Genomic DNA, 19498 nt, shown 5'->3' with positions numbered 1-19498 from the left:
TATCTTACTGATTTACTATAATAAAACAAACTCTATATGTAACCAACTCATATATATGTGATATACTGAAGAACTATTAGCACTAGGAGCAACATATTTGGTATGTGAGCTCTATAGGTTCTAAATCACTTTGTATACTCTTTTACTCTCAGGTGAATAGCGTTCTGCCAACAAATCAAATATTATCGAAGATACCAACGAAACTCAGGAACTATAAAAGCAAGGCCAGCATATATAAATATATATTAATATAATTGTTATCATAACAACACTGTGACATGTTTCACAAACCAAACGAAAGATTTTTTGAATACATTAAGGAGCTATAGAGTTTGCGTATATCTACAGGGTATTTCACAGTCGAGGAATTATCGTTTTGAACACGTTCTTTTCTCGGCGGCGCCTATCAACACATTTTACCGTGCATCGCAATTTCGGGTCTGTATCATCGCCGTAAATCTGCATGCCCCACCGCGCCTGCAGGCGCCACAAGCGCTCGCTATTAGGCTAACGAGCAACAAGATGATGCCACGCCTACAGCGACGCCTGACCGTGCCTTGCACTTCCTCGGAAGTTTTTATGCCCCGTCCCTGGCACATGCCTCCCCCCGCCCCCCCTCGACCGACGGCAAACGCCTTTCTTATCAGCGTCGCACGTTTTTATCATAAATTTTACACTCCGCTTGCAATTTTTCGCTCATTTTTGTGGCCGCAAGTTGCAGGCGGAGCCGATATACATATATATATATCTATATATAACTTGGGCCCGGCCATAAAACGCCGAGTTGTTTGGCCAGCCGGGCCCAATGGGCCGTTAAAATGCATTATAAAGTGCCACTTCCCCCAAATACGAATACATATTACGTATACGTAATACGCTTACATGTCCTGGAGCTTGCGGAGAGCGGTAGCTAAATGTAACCGGATGAGCTTCGGACTCTGTCAACTCGTTATTGTTTATCAATTTTATGAGCCTGGCTATTGCCATACATTGCAATTTTCGGCAAGGAAGTATCGAATTTAAAGGCAATAATAAAATTGGGAAACATTTTAAGTTACAATTTAGACACATGTATTCCTTGAGGCTACTCGACATACAGGAAAAGTTTAAAGATGGAAGTCCTGGTGAGATATATATATATGATATGGCAAATAGGTGTGTAGCAAATAAACCAGGCCTTATTTGAATTGCTCCAACAAATTATTTAGACAAAAAAAGAAACAGGTATGTGTACTTACCCCAAGGCTCAAAATGTATATCGGCGAAGGTAGTCAGAATTTGATTTAAACATTTTCCTGAAAGAACAAAAGAGTAGAGCGGTTAGAGTAAGAGTTGCACAAAGAAAGAGACAAAAGAAGAAAAAATGAGAGACAGAGAGAGAGAGAGAGAGAGAGAGACAATTCAAAGCATGAAAATCGGTAAGCATTAGTAAAATTCATGAGAATCGAGTAGAAGAGCGCTATAAGTGAAGTTCTTTTTGTTTACGGTTGGTATAAATTCAAATACAGCTCGACTATTACCCCGCCTCGCCCGGCCAAGTATTTATACTTAAACGTTAGATATGCATTTTTCGCCCATCTTCCGCACGTGAAAATTTTATAAATTGTTTCCTATTACTTTTTTTAATTGTTTTTGGCTTACTTCTTGGTTTTTAATTTAGCTGCACTTCATTTTATTTTTGTACAGTTTTGAGTCTGACTTGAAGCGATTTACGACCATACGACGATTACATTATGGGTCTCTTGTGAATGCAATGATTTGCTGTGATTGCCAGCGCAATGCCTGACGCCTGTCCGTACTTTCAGGTTATATATCCTACCTCCACAACTGATGCCCGATGCCTGAACGAATCTCACATTTTACACCTCACTGTTGCCTGACTGTGTACCGCGCGCCTGCTTTCAACACGGTGCACATCAGCTTTAAAGGCGGCACAAGCAAAACTTATGTGTGTGTGCCTGTGTGTGTGTGTGTGTACATGCATATTATGCATGTGTTTGTTTCCTTTTTTTACCGTATTTGTCTTGCATATTGTGTATACGCAGCGTATGCCGGAAACTGGCGTCCCACTTATGCAAAGGATGCCAAAAGCGTTATGGCAGTGTCTGTATGAGCCTCTCTGTGTGTGTAAGTGTGTGTATGTGTGTGTGTGTGTGTACACAAAGTATCATTCACGCTATCATTGACACCAAACAAGCGTAGCAGCAGCGGCAGCATCAACGCCCAGTCACAGCCAGTGCATCCTTATCAACAACAACAACAACAACAACAGCAATATTCACAAGAACAACAACAACTGAAATATTGTTAACACAATTCAAAAGTTGCGAGCACCGTGATTTTCATATAATTTTTAATGCCCTCCATAGAGGGTATTAAAAGTGCCTCATAAAGTGAGGAGATCAACTGGAATATGCAATAAAATGCTCTCTCTCTCCCTTTCGCTTCTATAAGGAGCTTAAAAAACACTGCTAGACCGTATTTTTCTATATACATTTATTTATTTATTAATTAACTATGGAATATGAAATTTTAATAAAAAAAAAAACTTTTTAATTATATAGAACTGTGTGATATTCCGTTAGAGCATTTATTCGTCCACATAGCCCAGTTGGGCTTTTCTTGTGGTTGCAACATGCAAATAAATTCTACAAACGCCTGGAAATATTGATATGCATATATATATATTTTTGTTCTTGCATTACCAGTGCAAAATTTCTTATAATATTTTCTATTTTATACCCTGTAAGCAAATATTTTGATATACAGGGGCAACTGTGTTGAAGACTTATATAAGTCAATCTGGTACCCTGCCAAACCTGGTGATCTCGACTGAATGATCAACTGATTGATTGATTGATTGAATGGCTGGTTGATTGACTTTTGAATTGACTGACTGACTAACTGATTGGTTGACTACCTGATTTATTGATACACTGATGACTTACTAACTGATCAACTGACTGACTTGTTGATTGATTGACTGAATTCTATATTGACTGACTAATTACTGATACTTACTTACTGATTTGATAATTGAATGACTGATTAATGAGTTGACTGACTGATTCACTGATTGACTGACTGACTGCTTGGAGATGAACACACACGCCAAGCCGTAAGTGCTAGAAAGCTTAAATTATCCTATAAGACTAAGAAACTGTTGCAACGAGTGTGCGTAAAATTGTTTTCAAATATCCATGGACAAGTATGTAATCTTTACAGAGTATCTGTCGATCGACTACTCTCAACTCGCGAACATGCACCACTATACTGTGTGCTGTGCCTCAAAAATTGCAGTGAGAGTCGGCTGCAAAGGTCGCTTGTGTGGCAAGGGGGCGGGGAAGTGGGATGCGCTCGAGCCGTATTGAAAATGATCGCAAGTAAAATGTTAATGTTTTTATTGTTGCTTTAGAAGAAGCGCTGTGCAATTTGCCGACGTTGTTTTTTAATTGCAGCTGCCGCTGCCTCGCACGCCTCGGCTGCTCGATTTGCCTAGCTGTGCCCGCGTGTTGCACGTTCCACTGATTCGCGGCGTCGCCGTCAGCGTCAGCGTTGGCGTTGGCGTTGGCGTCGGCGTCGGCGTCTGTTGCAGCAGCAACATCAAAGCGCAATTTTCGCAGACATTTTTATTGCATATTATTTTCATTTCGCTGCTTGTGCCACACCCCGAAAGCTGTGCATGCAACGCCAGGCAACCCCCAACCCATCCCAGTCTGCCGCCGCACTGTGCCAGTGCTGTAAAGTGCACATTAACAGCAGCAAACAAATATCGCATCATCATTATGATCATCATCATTGCGAGCATCGTTACGAAGCACATCATGAGATTTATTATCTTTGGTCAATTTTGAGATTTTGTTTTTGCGAGCTTTTGCTTTGGTTTTTCCTCATCGCGTTTAATTGAAAAGTGAAATTGATTTTGCCAAGTGAAAATCGCTGTTCGTTTTCCTTGTTTTTTTTCTCCTCTCTTCTTTTTATGTTTCTCCGATTTCTGGCATTTTCTTGTACATTCATTATTGAAATTGTATACACAAATATACATTTTTTTTTTAATATGTACTCTTACTTTTGTGCTCTCAGTTCGGCCAGCGAAAATCTTTGCTCATTATGTTCCTCCAACTCGAAATTTCCATTACTTCGAGTTTCGCTTTTTTTTTTGCCTCCTCAATCACCTGCAATAAGCTCTCCCCGCCCCCACCCGCAGCTCCCCTAATTGTTGGAATTTGTGCGTCTTCTGAATAGCCGCTTTAATTGCACGATAATTGCGCAAATGAAACATTGAAATTAACGAATTCTTCAGCATTTTATACGACTTATGCGTATTCGCTTTGAAAGAAAACCTCTTAAGTACTTGCGTCGATTTTGGGGCCGTGGCAAAGTGTTTACTGTTTACATCGTTAGAGAAAATTTTGTGCATTTGTAAGGCCCCCCCCAGCTGAGCTTATGCCCTGAATCTAACCCGCTTTACCACTTTTGGCTCAACTAAAGGACCACAGAAAAGTTTCCATTCAGCTACGAATCACCGCAAATTATGTTAATAGTCTGCATGCTTAACATATTGTCACAGCTGTTAATGGCACTTTAACAGATACGATTGAGCATAGATTTAAATCATTCAGTTTCATTAATTTAATTAACAAACCCATCCACATGTTTGTAACTATAGACAAGCCTTAGTTTGAACTATATTAGATTTTAAAGAAGTCTTGTTTGCTTAAATCTTGCAAAGCATAAGGCTGATACTTTCTATGTTTACCTGAGAATGTTAATGTCAGACTGTTAACTTCGCACTCAACATAAAATTGAACTGTTGCTCTCATATTCAACTAGCTGATAGCCTTGCAACATAATTGCATATTTTCTCAGCTACACTCTGTAAACGTCAAATTAACATAACGTCTATACATGAAGCTGTAGTTGTTGTTATTGTTGTTGTTATCCTTCAGGCTCGTTCCACATAGCTCACAGAATTGCTTGAAATGTGTTTTCCTTTTTTCTTGCGACAATCCACTTGAAATTGACAACAACTTCAGCTGTAACTTCAACTTCAAGTGACTTTTGCTACTGTTTCTACTGCTTCCTTTTCTTTTTTTTTTTTTTTTTGCTTGCAGACAATTTGCGAATAAAGTTGCAGCACAGCAGCAACTGAACGGCCAAGAATAACATAGCACCAACAAAAACAACCACAAGAGGCAGCAACTTGCAACGAGCCAAATTGTTGCATACTTTGGCAGTTACAACGAGCTCACGGACACACTTACGGCGGCAACATGTCGATGTTGTCGGCGACAACAACAGGAGCTGCAGCAGCAGCAGCAGCGGCAGCAGCAAGAGCAACTCGACGCAGGGCCAGAGCACGCAGTGTTGCCAACACATTTCAATTGCTGGCAATCGCCTTTTATTGTTGCTGTCAATTTGAGCTGTTGTTGGTGCAGGCACAGCTGCAGCAGCAGCAACAACAGCAGCAACATCAGCAGCAGCAGCAGCAGCATCAGGTGACCTCTGGCGGGCAGCAGCAACTGAAATATCAGCAATTGCAATATCAAATGCAGCAGCAATATGAATATCAGCAGCAGCAACACTTTCAACAGCAGTTCCAACAGCAACAGCAACAACAACAACAGCAGCAGCAACAACAACAACAACAACAACAGCAGCAACAGCAACATCAGCAGCAATTAGTGTTGCCCACAGCGGCACAGGCGTTACCGGAACAACCCATCGATTTACTGGCCACACAACCAACTCAGGTAGGTGTTGTAAAGTATATAAATATTTGATTGATGCAGAGTTAAAAGCGATTGCAGCTTATTATATGAGCTGTGAGAACAAATATGATAATAATTGGTATGTTAATATTTGATTGAACATTGATTGAAGCTGATTGACGTTGCTTATGAGCTTTCTCACAGCAGACGCAAATTGATTGAAGATGATGTTAATTGACTTTGATGTATATGAATTATAATATTATCACATATATGTTGATAAGACCGATAAGCAGCTTGATGAAGTCGAATATAAATGATTGAAGACTGATGAGACTGAGATTGATTTAAGCCATTAGGGTATTAATTAGTTTGGAAGTTCAAGTCATAAATTTCAATTAGCGGATTAAATTGTTTGGTAAATAAGTAAATGATTGAACGCTGATTGAAGCAGATTAAAGTGCTACCAACAAATAGATAAGCGAAAGAAAATAGATTGACTGGAGCTGATTGATCACTGAAGTACGGTTTGATTAGCACGTATTTAGCTTAACTCCTTGCCAAATCAGAAACACATTTTGTAATAAATTACTCCAACTGAATATTAATTGCAGTCGCTTAAATAAGTCGTTTGTAGCCCGGCGCGGCGAGCGTTAAGCTGAACTTTTTGGCCAAGTTTGTTTGCGATTCAATAAACTCCTTTTGTAATTAATTAAGCTGGTGATACGGCTGCAACCTGGTCGCCTTTACGGCTCTGGCAACGCGTTACTCCGCATTTCGGGCTGCTTTGTTCCCAGTTTTTGTTCGCCGTGCTCGACAAATTGAATTTTGGATTGCGATTTTGTAGCTGCAACTGCTTAAAGACCAAAATCTCAATGCCAATTCCACTTGACTTCATCTTCATTTCTCTGTTCGGTCTGCTTTCTGCCTCAACCCAGAGTTCAATAAGCTGATTAGCCAAATGAAATCAGCAGGCAAAATAATAAAAAAAAAGCCTTGACTTGGGCATTGGCTTCATCTTCCTTTGTTTTTTTTTCTTGCTGTTTTTACAGGCCCTCAATTTGTGGCGCTTAGTGATTAATTTGGTTTTGATAGACTTTAAGTTATATTTAATTAGAGCCAACTTTCTTGTTGGCCATCTTTTTGTGCCCGCCGCCAAAGCCAAAGCCATTTAATTTGGAAAACTTTGTGCCAACCCACAAAAAAGTGGCGAATTGCAAGTTGTTTGGCAGTCGCATTGATGAAGATGACGCTTGAATTTGAGAAGCGCAAAGAGAGGCACGGTGTTAAGGTGTAAGAATTGCAGAGCTTATAAAATCTCTTATGCAAAACAAAAACATGTTATGACCTAACAGAGATAAGAACTGTTAATGAAAAAGTCAGAGTTAAACATATATCATATCACATAAAGATAGAAAAAGTTACAGGTTATTTATATTAACTGTTATGAAGCTCGTTAACAATTTGTGCACGCTGTTAATTGACTGTTAATACATACTTAAAGGTAACATATATTTCAGAGCTATGTTAAATAGCAATGGGGGTCGTCTAGGCTATGGCTTTGCAAATAAGCTGGTTACAAATTAAATTTAGTTAAAAGCCGATGATAGTGGGCTTCTATGTGGAATGTCAATTGAAATTGAACGAAAGTTATTGCAGCTGCCGTTGCATAGTATTTCGATTATATGTTCTAATTAAGGAATCATATTGAAAATATCTTTCAAATAGCTGAAAGCAAACATTTATAGCTATTTTAGATGCACATTCGGCGCCTGCGGTGCCCGCACACACACACACACACACAAAAAAAAAAAAAAAAAAATGCCCACCCTCTTTTCACATGGCCAAGTGATTCCATAAACCACTTTGTTAGAAAATTGCTTGTGTTTGATTCCACTGGCGATTGTCGATTGCTTTTGCTTTTTTTTTATATTTTTTTATGGCGGACTCTGGGAGTTCGCAGTTCGCGTGGCGAAATTTTATTGCACCAAAAAGTATATATGTCGAGAATGCAAGGGATATTTGGCCAAGGCCTGACAGACATTGCACTGACTCAACGCTTTCTTGATTGCCTTCTGTCTGGCCAGCTGACAAGCTGGCCCACCAGCTGACCAGCTTCCATTGGCTTTTGGACTCATGCGTCTATTTTCTTCTTGCTCTGACCGTTGTCATCTGTTTTATTTCCAGCAGTATTTATTTTGTGGTATTTCTTGTAACAACTTGGCTATGTCTTAGCTATACCCTGTCTATGTTAAAGTTGTCAATTAGGGCTTAACCTCAAATATTATTATAGGGTATATTATTGGCAGTTTTTCAAATGGGTATTTTGTGTAAACTAAACCGAAGCGACAAACTAAATTCTAGAGTGTTTCAATTTTCGTTGAGAATAGGGAGAATATATATTTGATATGAATATATTTGCTTCGAAATTGATAAATATCGATATATAATTCCGATTTGTTGAGCGTATTTAAGAGTGTTTAAGAGCCATATTTGTAGCATATTTATCGCCAAGGACGCTAAACTTTTCATGACATTCTTTCCTAATAGAAATACAGCGTATCCGCTGGGTCAAGTAACCTCGGCTGAATGTTCTTAACAGATAGATATTTAGTATCTTTTGCTCACTCTTGCTCCTCTTTATTATAATGAAGGATGCTAGAAAAAAGATACCCTGTCAATTGAATGAGTCTTTAATACTTTCGCGCCTTCTTAGCAGCATTTTACAGGGTATGCACAAGTCGAGCACATGCTGCCGTCATATTTTTACGTGTTTTACTCTTTTTCTTGCAATAAAATAAAATCCACACCGAATCGGGAGCGTCATGTGGCATAGCATAGCTTGGCCCCAGCCACAGAGCCAGCCAAATGCCCTGCGGCGATATGCAACGGACATGGAACACACACACACGTATGCACACACGCGCGCACACACACACACGCAGCCGAAAACTATAAAGCAAAACTCCTTTCAAATATATATGTATATATATATATATATATATATCCCATGCGTGTGTCTGTGTGTGTGCGTTTGGGCCACAACGAAAGCTGCTGCATTTTATTTTACCATTTCGTCCCATGGCAAAATTTATGAATTTCGACTCGTTGCCGCCGCTAGCCGCACATATGCGGTTTTTATATATTGACACTTAAAATTTATGGCTCTTAAAATCTACAAAACGCTGGCGCTACAAACCGACCCATGCCCCTGCCCTGGGACAGTGCAGAGGCTTTGCTAACATTGCGTTTCATTTTATTTCGTTTCGTTTTGTTTCATTTGGTTTGGCTCAGTTCCGTTTGGCTCCCCCCCCCCCCCCCCTTAACAATCCCCAGCCCCTGCACACGCCTTTTGGGAAAAACCGAAATTGTTTTGTTGTGCAAACTATGAAAAGTCAGCGACAGCGCTGTAAGCTGACAAAAACTGAGCAGCAAATCGAGCGGAAAATTGTTAGGGCTGCCAGCAGCCTGGCATATATGCATATATATATATATATATATATATATACGTATATATAAATGCATAAGCTCATATTAGCGTTAAGTTTAAAAGTGTCGCTGTTAATGTCAATGCTAATGCCCTATGCTCTGTAGCTGGCTTAAAGAGTTAACAGTTGACAGTTTGCAGTAACATGCGCGGGTAGCTTAACAGAATGTAACACCTAACAGCGTCAGCTTCAAAGCTTTGTTTCATAACTAATAATTCAAATTAAGTCAAGTTCAATTTACTCAGCTATAAAAGTGTGTACTGAAAATGTTAACTTTTTTAAGTTTAGGCAAACAATTCTGTCATCTATGTCCATATTGTGGGTAAGACAGTTTTATATTAAGTTATTTTTTTACAAGGATTTTGTTAACATTGCTGCAGTGTCACTGTTTAGCGTAATGTTAACATAGAGCTGTTAAAAGAAGTATGTTAAGTGACAATCAGCTACCCCTAATAAAAATTTAGCTGCTCTTTGTGCTAAAAACTATAAATTGAAATGTTACCCAACATTCAGCTTCTGTTAACTTTAACAGGACAACAGCAAAAGCAGTTGCTAACGAAGATCTATTAGGGGCGATTAGTACAGACACGAGTAATCCCAGCTTAATGGTCTATTCAAAATAAATTTAAAATATACAAAATATTTGTATACAAAAAATTAAATATGTTTCATGACTGAAACTCATATCTTAATGCCTGAATGTGCGCTTGAAAGGAAGAGTGGATCTAAAAGAGAAAGGGGGAGGGGCAAGTAGACGAAGAGTGGGCGAAGGAGACGCAGAGAAAGAAGGAAAGAGAATGAGAGGGGGGCAAGAGATTGAGCCAGTTGAGTTGCTGTGTGTCAGCGTCAAAGCTGAAAATCGCTTAAGATTAATGATGCAAAAAATTGAGCATCATCAAAGAAAGTGAAAATGGAATTAGGTGCAAAGGCGCCGAGAGGACGCATCCACAACAGCAGCGAAGAAGAAGACAGCACCTAAAAGCCGCACATAGAGAGCGGAATAGACAGCTAGCTGTGGAGCGGCGGGAGAGACGGGAGGGGCGGTAGATGGGCGCAATACGTGCTGCACGCAAAGCGGAAGAAAATGCCGGCATAAAACTTAACTACAATAAGCACCAGCTTCAAGCCAAGCCAAAACGAGCTGGCAACTAGAAAATGACAACAACAATGTAAACACCACACCAGGTATTCGACTGTGTGTATGTGTGTGTGTTATGTGTATATGTGTGTGTGTGTGTGTGTGTGTGTGTGTGTGTGTGTGTGTGTGTGTGTGTGTGTGTGCGGCATGCCAAAACTCTCGCCGTGTCTATCCAAGTAGCTAGTAGTTGTTAGGCCCAAAGTGCCCGCCACGTACGTGCGGGCGGAAACGGAAAAGGAAATGGCAGCATCGCCGACGCTGACGCCGACGCCGACGTCGACGTCGACGCCTGTGCATAGGGGGCAGGCCAAGCGTTAAGGTAAGCAAAAATGAAATTGTAAGCAAGGACAAGGATAGAGAATAAATATATATAAATATAAATCCATATACTAAATACAGTTAGAGAATAAATAAAAATTAAAATAAATTAATAGAGAAGAGAGAAAATCATAATAAAAATAAGCTTTTAATTTAGTTAAGAGCAACATTTAAAAGCAATTTTCTTGCCTTGCTTGTATTGTCTGCTTTAGTTTTACAATATGTTAACTTGCTAAAGTTTTTGATTGAAATTGAATCATGCCGGCCCACTGTGCGCGGGCAGTCTCTTCAGACTCGAACTGCAGTGTTGTTTGCCTAGAGAAATTAAAAAGAAAGCTCGCTGTTAAGCCAAAATGAAATGTATGTCCTGGCGCTAATATGCGCCACAGCACACGCCACCCGCTCCCTGATCTAGTTCTTGTCCCTGCACACCCAAGCCCCCCCCCTGCCATACCACTAAGCCACAGCGCCCAAGTGCGCTGCCACAAAGTGTAAGGAAAACTTTGCAACTGGTTCACAGCTTGCAACGCGCACAGAAATTTAATACTCTAAGCCGCTGCCAGCGACGACGCTGGAAGCTGGGGAAATGGGGCGAGGCAAAAAGCTGGGCGGAATTTGGAAGTCATGGCCTTTACATGCCACGCGAAAAATAATTAGCGCGTTGCGTTTATAAGTTTCCGGTAAAAAGCGTTTTACGCTTGTTTAGCATCGGATGATGGCGGCTGCCAGACGGAGATTAAAACCTTGATATATTAATGAACTATATATATATATATATATGTATATATATCCAAGGCCCAACAACAACAACAGCAGCTCGTTCACTTTCGGATCTCAGCTCATAATTGCCAAGAGCTTAAGCGTTCGCCCTTTTGCACTTGCCGCCTTCCCTCCACCCATTTGCCTAGCCCCGCTCTCCCCACTCTCCGCCGCCTGCCCAGCCACCCACAAAAGGTTATTTGAAGCCTGACCCAAGTTTGCGCAACTATTTCAATTTGCATGCGTGCGGCCAAAGTTTTTTCCTGCTCCCTTCGATGTTTTTTCCATTTTTTTTTTTTTTTTTTTTTTTTTTGCTGTATCTTACGCTGAAGTTGGCAACACGCAAAATTGCTTGGGTAACTCTTGGTATTAAATTTCACAACAATTTGCACAATATTTGACCAAGAAATGGCGCAATTTTTAAAACAAAAGAAAAACCTCTTATTTGTTTGCAAACGAACCAACCAATAATAACTTTATTTTATTGCGTGCGATGCTTGTCGAGCTATTTTGTCGCTAATGTCTGGCTTATTATCATTAACTAATTAGGATGCGACCCCCTGCATATATATATACCAGCGGGTATGCCCGTGGTACGTATCGAACACAAATCCCCTCAAAGATCTTTAAAAATGACTTTGAAACCGATCGGTTTCAATGTTGCCAGATTAAGAGGACAAATCATAAACAAAGACCCAACCCCATTGAAAATCGGAGGAGATTTGACCAAGCTATAGGGGTGGAAAATTTTGAGCCATGTCTATTTAAGTAAGATAGTTGAATGTAGCATTTTCACATGAATTTTGACCAAAAATGACGTTGCCAGATTTGGATGCCAAATTGATCTAGAGATCAAAACAATGAAAAAAATACAAACCTCATGAAAATCGGATGAGATTTCACCGAGTTATGGGGGTAGCAAGTTTCGACCTATGTCTATAACAGATTATTGTGCTTTGTACAAAAAATTACAATAAAATTAAACGATCTGGCAACGTTAAAGTTGTGTTGTTCATGTCAAGCTGTTGCTTAAAACTTGGTCTACTATTGGCATACTTTGGCAAACTTTTACAAGCAGATCAGCTAATAGAAACATGTGCGAGTTTAACTGGATGTCAAAGTGACGACTGTTAAGCTTGGCAGCTACATAAGAAATAGGTCTGGTTGAGGAGTCAAGAACTGCCATTCGTAATGCCCTGCAATGACTGCAATAAGCTATCTTACAAGCCGCTTTACAAGCCACCTTAGCCCATTACTTCCACAAAAAAAAAAAAAAAAAAAAACAAAAAAATAGTAAATTTCCCACAACATTTCGACTCGAAACTCTGTTTGCTTTGAGCTTAACTCAAACAACCAAATGTTGGGGTATTTTTTTTATTTTTCACTTTTTTTGTGCATTTGCTTGTTTCAGATTCTCGATTTGTGCTCGACTTTTGTCGACGGCCGTTTGCTTAGACCCTAAAATGCCAAAACCAAAGCCCCAACCAAACCAATTTGCTGCATTTCGTTATAAACTTGCCACAAAATAGTTGCAAAAATTTTACGCCGCTGCCTTTCAATTGTTGTTGTTGTTGTTGTTGTTGGCAAAGGAAACGGGGGCTGTTTTGGCCAGGGGGAAGGAGAGGGGGGGGGTTGACTGGGCCGTGGAACACACTCACGGTTATGCCAATTTTTTGTGCGGTTGACCAAAAAGCAGCGAAAACTTTACAATTTTTCGCATATGAAAACAAACGAAGCTGACGGCGACGGCGACGGCGACGGCGACGGCAACGGTGACGTTAACGCCGACTGCGACTGCAGCAGCGACGTCAACGTCGACGGCGGTGGCTGCGTTGAATGATAAGCGCCAGTGAAGCTCTTTAAGCGCACGGCATTACAACAACAACAACAACAACAACAACAAACAACAGCCCGGAGCGGATTAAATAACACAAGCAGTGGTGACAGGGGGAAAAGGCGGGGAGCGGGAGGTGCTTGCTTTTGTGAAGGGGAAATGGCATACAAATGCAGAAATATGTCAGGTCCATGTCTGTGGCTCTGTCTCTGTCTCTGGATGCTTTTCAGGCGAGAGCAGCCAACAGGATGCGCTGCAAGCACAACAGCAACAACCACAACAACAACTTCAGTAACAACTACAACTCCAACAACAACAACAACAACAACAGCAATTGCATTTTGCATGTTGCCTCATTTTGGGTTCAGTCAACAGTGCTGAAGTTTTTGCCATCTCTGTGCTTTCCAGGCTTTCTCTCACCCACTCTGTCAATCCCCTGCAGTCTCTCATTTTATATACATATATCTCTCTCTCTCTCTCTCTATCTCTCTCTCTTTCTTTTTCTGTAGCTTCTCCTCTATGTATCTTTCTCTTTCTCTATCTTTCTAATCGCATGCTTATTATATTTGCCTCTCGCTCTCTCTCCCTCTATTTCACTCTCTCCTATCTATTTCTCTCTTTCTCTTTCTGTCTTTAGATGTAGCTCTCGCTTCTCTTTCTCTCTATCCCTTTCGTTCTCTCTGCATTGCTTTCGATCTTTCACTCTTTTCGTGTCGTGACTCTTTCACTCACCTGCTTATTTTATGTGCATCTCTCTCTTTATCTTTCTTTATCTCTCTTTATCTCTCCATATCTCTCTATATCTCACTCTTTCATTCTCTCTCTCTTTCTCTCTTTACTACACTCTGTCCCTCTCTCTCTCTCTCTTTCTCTCTGTCTCCCTCTCTCTCTCTCTAGTTCTCTCTCTCTCTCTCCTTTTTGTTCTGCACATCTGCCGCTCTGATCTTAACTTCTTCTGGACTTTTGCTTACTTTTTTTTTCAATTCTTGTATATGCTTTCGCATTTTTCCTCACACTCTTCCTTAATCAATTTATATGCATTTTACCTATTTCTGCTTGCCTATTTCTCGTGGACTCCCACTGTATCTCTCACTCTCTCACAAACACTCACACACAGACTTGTCATCTTTTCTTTTTAACATTTTCGTCTGCAATTTTGTTTTTTTTAACTTTTCTTCGCTTTGCACAAAATCACGGCCGTTAAATAACAACAATAAGGACTGTCACAATGCCAGCACATTTTTACTCCGGTTAGACAACCTTTCCCTTACCCCTTGCCCATAGCCCAAAAATCCCTCCCTCCCTTCCCGACTATCCCACTATCCTGCCATGCTATCCCAGCCAACCATTTGAATCCTTATAACGGCAATGTTGCTCCTGTTGCTGATGCGCTGTTGCCTTTGCGGTACACATCTTAATAACAATTTGAATGGCCCAAATACCCTGTAATGTCTATCACGACAAAAGGAGTATATTTGTTAGGTAAACAACATAATTGAATGCCCTGTAAACGCTGTCAGGGGACAGCATTATATAAAGTGTAAATCCATTTATTCTTGCTTAGATTCAACTTAATTAGATTTATAATCAAACCAACGACAGTTACTTTCGCGTTCGCAGCCGGGTCTAACCTCAAAATGATGGTCGCTGGTTCAAACCTTAATATGCTAAGCTCTCTTTATATTAATCGTTCTTCACAAAGACTTGCATGTATCACTGTGCATGCAATGAGCGCAAGTACTAATTCTACGGGGTAGCCGCTAGTCGATCAGCATTGACACTTTAGCCCAATGGATATTTACTTTTGATCAGCTTTTGGTCTGAGTTTCGCTTTTGTAATGCGCTCGCCGCATAATTAGCGCATTTCCGTTGCAGGCCAGTTGACAATCCGCTCCGCCCCATCCCGATCCGCCCCTCCTCAGCCCACCCCAGGGAGTACTTGGCTTTCAAGTTGATGCTGCATATTGCCATTGAGTGAGGCGGGGAGCGGGGGGCGGGAGACAGCGAGACGGGACAGCAATTGAGCAGCTTTTATTGCGCTTTTGGGTTTGCCATAACGAGACGCTGCCCGAGCTTTGTTTGGGCCATTTTTCTCGACATTGTCGGCCGTTGCGAACATTTTAGCCATTTCTGGATATCTTTTTTTTTTTTTTTTTTTTTTTTTTTTGCTAGGCGACATTGAGAAGTTGCCTTTGTTGTTGTTGTTGCAGGCTTTCAGGCGCAATTGCGAAGAAAATAACAAAAACAAGAGACAAACTTTTTATACAGCTGCATTTTCGGCGCGCGTTGGGTCTATTCGACAGCTTAAGACTGAATACAGGGTATTAAAAACAGAAAGCTTTAATACCCTTGGCATGCGATAATGCAGTAACATGTATGATGAGAATTGCAAAGCTCATAATTGCCAAAGATATTTAAAAACAAAACAGAAAATTTTAACATTATATGAGGAAACTTAGGGAAACTAGATTGTACCATGTTTGAAGAAGATGTCCAAAAAAAGAAAAAACAAAAAACTTGTTTCCTAGTTTCAAAAACTTAATTTTTGGCCGATTATGCCTATAGCATCTATATGATATAGCAATAAGATCTTGACAAAATCTTGCCTATATGTAGGGCACATGCTGAAGCAAAAAATTCATATTAAATAATCAATAAATTTTGGATCTGTTTTTAGTCTAAGAGAAACTTTGTCCAAATTTGGTGACTTCAAGGAAATAGCAGAATTTCGATATCGAATTTTATCGATGTTATCGAAACATACTCAATTTGCGTTCAAGATCTCAAGTCTCTAGTTGATGCTGATCATCTGGCAACAAAGCTAATATACCCTCTTTATGCATGCTCAGGGTATAAACTGAGTTTTGACCGCAAACAAATGCAGCATAAATATATTTGCAAATATTTGCAAATTTCTTTTAGAAAATACTATTTGCTTAAATTGTTATAAAATAAATCTCCTTTCATAATTTCGGCAATTTTCAAAACGCAAAATTTCCTTTGTCTCGAAAGTTTTTCATATTCCTCACAATTTAAAAGCGTAACACACGTTGAACAAACAGTCCACACACACCCCAAGCAAATATGCCATTGAGGAACAGCTTCATTAGCACAAAATGTGTAAAACACACACCCACCCACACACACACACACACACACACACACACACACACACACACACACACACACCCACGTACACCACTCACACGAACACTCTATTCGCACAAAGCTAAAAATTTGCCAGCAATTTTTGGTGCTCCGGAGTTAAATATTTGATTAAAAGCTGCAGTAAAAGTAAAAAAGAACTAAATAATTGCAACAAATTAAAGTGGAAATGCAAATATTTAACTAAATAAAATTTATAGCAAACCCTCTTGCCACCCCTCCCCCCTTCGCTGGACAGCGCAACACTGGTCGAAAAATTGATTAAATTCCAAATACCAAAATTACCAAAAAAAAATAAAAATAAGGCAAAAACCAAATGCACCATGGGGAAATGGTAAATACTATGCAAATACACATATGGAACAAACCGAATATTATATACCCTTTCATAAAAATAACTTTGATTTAGTCATCTAATATATACTAAAATATATCACCATTATAAGGTAAATGTATTTTTTGTTAAACGAAAGCTCTCGACCTATATTTCTTATTATCAACACACACGATCCGATTGTTTGGCATATATGCCTAGAAGCAAATAGCTTAAAACTTCACAAAAAAGGGTTCAATACGTTACAAGTCTAATGCGATTTGTATTACCCTCTTTAAGGGTATAAAACGAACAATTGAACGCAGAACTGCGATTAAAAACGACATAAAGTTTACAATTGGGCCAAAAGATTGCCGTAAAAGGGCAAATGATACACGCGGTGCACAATATAGATTTATCGGGATAGGCCATAAAATACCCTGTAATAAAAGCAATAAACTGAGAAAGATGCCCTTAGTGAAACAAGACACATGCTTGTTTTCTTCATCAGCTGCAAAGCTTAGCCGCTTATCATAATTTGGTAAGGATAATTGATAATATGCAATCAAGATAAAAAGTTAACATGCATGTTAAAAATGCAAACAAATTTACAATGCGAATAAGTACAATTGGAGGCGCAATGAAATTATAGAGATAACGTTAAAGATGATATAATGAAAACTAAGAAAATAACTTGAGCTTGTTTAGCTTAAAGAATGCAATGAGAAAACAAAAATAACATACATGTTAAACGAACAACCGTGCTTATAAATAATTTAAGCATAACCTGAGTCAAATATGTAAATTGAATAAGATTACGAAATAAAAGAATTGGTTTCTTTTGAGTAAAAAATAGAGAAGAGGCACAGTATAAAAAAAAGCTACCTTTAAACACAACTTAGAGGCATACACCTTTGACGCGCTAGCTCGTTTACAGGGTATTCACTATGGCCTATTTAAATAATTAGTGAAATAAAACGTAAAATTACATTTGACTCTCCCATCGGGTGACTAATAAATGCCCATTTACCACTTTGTTGTGGCATTCTATGCCCGACACACAGTTCTGTGAGTAGGACCAAGCGATGAGTGGGTAGCTGTAGCCATTGGGAATTCGATTCACTGTGAACAACTGCAACACGGACAACAACGACTGTTCGGCCACTTGGCGAGTTAAGGGCTCAGATAAATGTTTAAATGTTTTCTGCTCATTGTGTGTGTGTGTGGGTGCGTGATTGCACGCTTCAGCGCACGGTGAGCACCAAATGCAAATATTAACAAATATGAAATCGAAACGAAATAAGAGTACGGCCCATCGAACAACTTTAGCGCATTCACAATTTCCATGCCCGGCGATGTTATCGGCCGTTGAACACCAATTCCGAATTGTTGCATTCATTGCACTTGTTTCACTGACAATTTAATTTATTTATTTAATGTTCGCACCGTTTGCATACGTTCAGCTATCTGTTGTCAGACTGGTGTGACAACTGTTATCGATAAGTGGCATATATAATAAGAAGTAAATCGATATCACACCCATCAAATTTGGCTTTGGTTACAATTCTGTCCCCTTAGCACACAACAAACAAATTTCCACAGTTTCTAGCACTTTAATCAATACCACATATTGAACCGATAAAATATCGATAATTTGTAGTGTACTATATCAATTTTAAATTGAAGAAAGAATCGATAACTTGACAAGCTAGATAGACCAAATACATTTATAGATAGCTCATTGATTGATCATTTTTAGATCATGTTCAGATAATTTGTTAACTTGTCATATAAGGTTTCTCAGTTTCGATATTCAAGTTATCTTTAATCAATAGATCCAACGTATAAACATGAACCTATACCTGCTCCTTTTGAATATATGCCGAGTTGTTTCGATAATCGAATAATCGGAAACGAAAATACGTATAAATATGAACCTTTTTTGCCTATTTAAACACATTCCAATTAGTTACGATAATCTTTTAAGTAGTTTCAAGACTCTTTTAATCGGTATGCATTAACAATTTAATCGATAGATCATATGAATAAATATAAACCTATCTCTGCTTATATTAAACTAGTGCACCCATGTCAAGTAAGCTTTGCTCGAACCGTTCCTTGCTTAACTTTCTCATTTCGATAAGCGCTATTGTCAAAGCACTTTAAATAACTTCACCTGAATTCAGCCTTATGTTCAACATGCAATTATCGAAATTACCATACCCTTACGAGCGTTAAAAACTTTGCTGCTGCAGCTCCCTAATGATAACTGCGTTGTCAGTCTGTAAACTCGACACTCGCATATTATGCAACAGCAACAACAATTGCAATTAACGGCGTAAAACTAGTCGATAAACCCCCCAACCGTTGCCCTACCCTTAGGGATTCAACTAACTCACTGTGCTGTTTTTCCAACTGCCTGCTTATACCCTGTAATCATGAAACAAATACAGGCTCGGCAAGATGCGTAACAGTCGATAGATGATTTAGATACAGTCAGGCAAATTAATCTAACATATTTACATGGACATACTCATTGATCTTTGAGACTATAAAAGCAGCAGCCAGCATTTTTAGTATCTGGTAGCATTAAGTCCTAAATATTATTCAAAATATAGCTTTGAGTTGGATCAAATTTTGGTCTGTTACTTAAACAAAACGAACTCGTAAGGAATTACGAGTAGCAGCTGCATAATATATATTGTACCTGATTTAATTTGTGTTTTTTGTTTGTTTCACTCCAACTACAGGGTATCTCCTTGCTGCGCATTG

General features: G+C 39.3%; 1 protein-coding gene across 2 annotated transcripts in view; it reads left to right on the top strand.

Moving 5' to 3' along the window:
• LOC26530618 (putative mediator of RNA polymerase II transcription subunit 26) overlaps window positions 1–19498 on the top strand; it is an 83698-nt gene that overhangs the window by 9743 nt on the left and 54457 nt on the right. For both annotated transcript variants that reach the window (XM_032433303.2, XM_070211260.1), the window contains exon 3: window positions 5115–5753. In XM_032433303.2, the coding sequence (XP_032289194.1) occupies window positions 5274–5753 (480 nt within the window). In that variant the 5' untranslated portion in view covers window positions 5115–5273. The remainder of the gene's footprint in view (window positions 1–5114; window positions 5754–19498) is intronic.

This window comes from Drosophila virilis, chromosome X (assembly GCF_030788295.1).
Source record: "Drosophila virilis strain 15010-1051.87 chromosome X, Dvir_AGI_RSII-ME, whole genome shotgun sequence".
NCBI classification, from domain to species: domain Eukaryota; kingdom Metazoa; phylum Arthropoda; class Insecta; order Diptera; family Drosophilidae; genus Drosophila; species Drosophila virilis.
The sequence above is the reverse complement of the archived record's forward strand: the minus strand, read 5'-3'. Positions and strand labels throughout refer to the sequence as shown.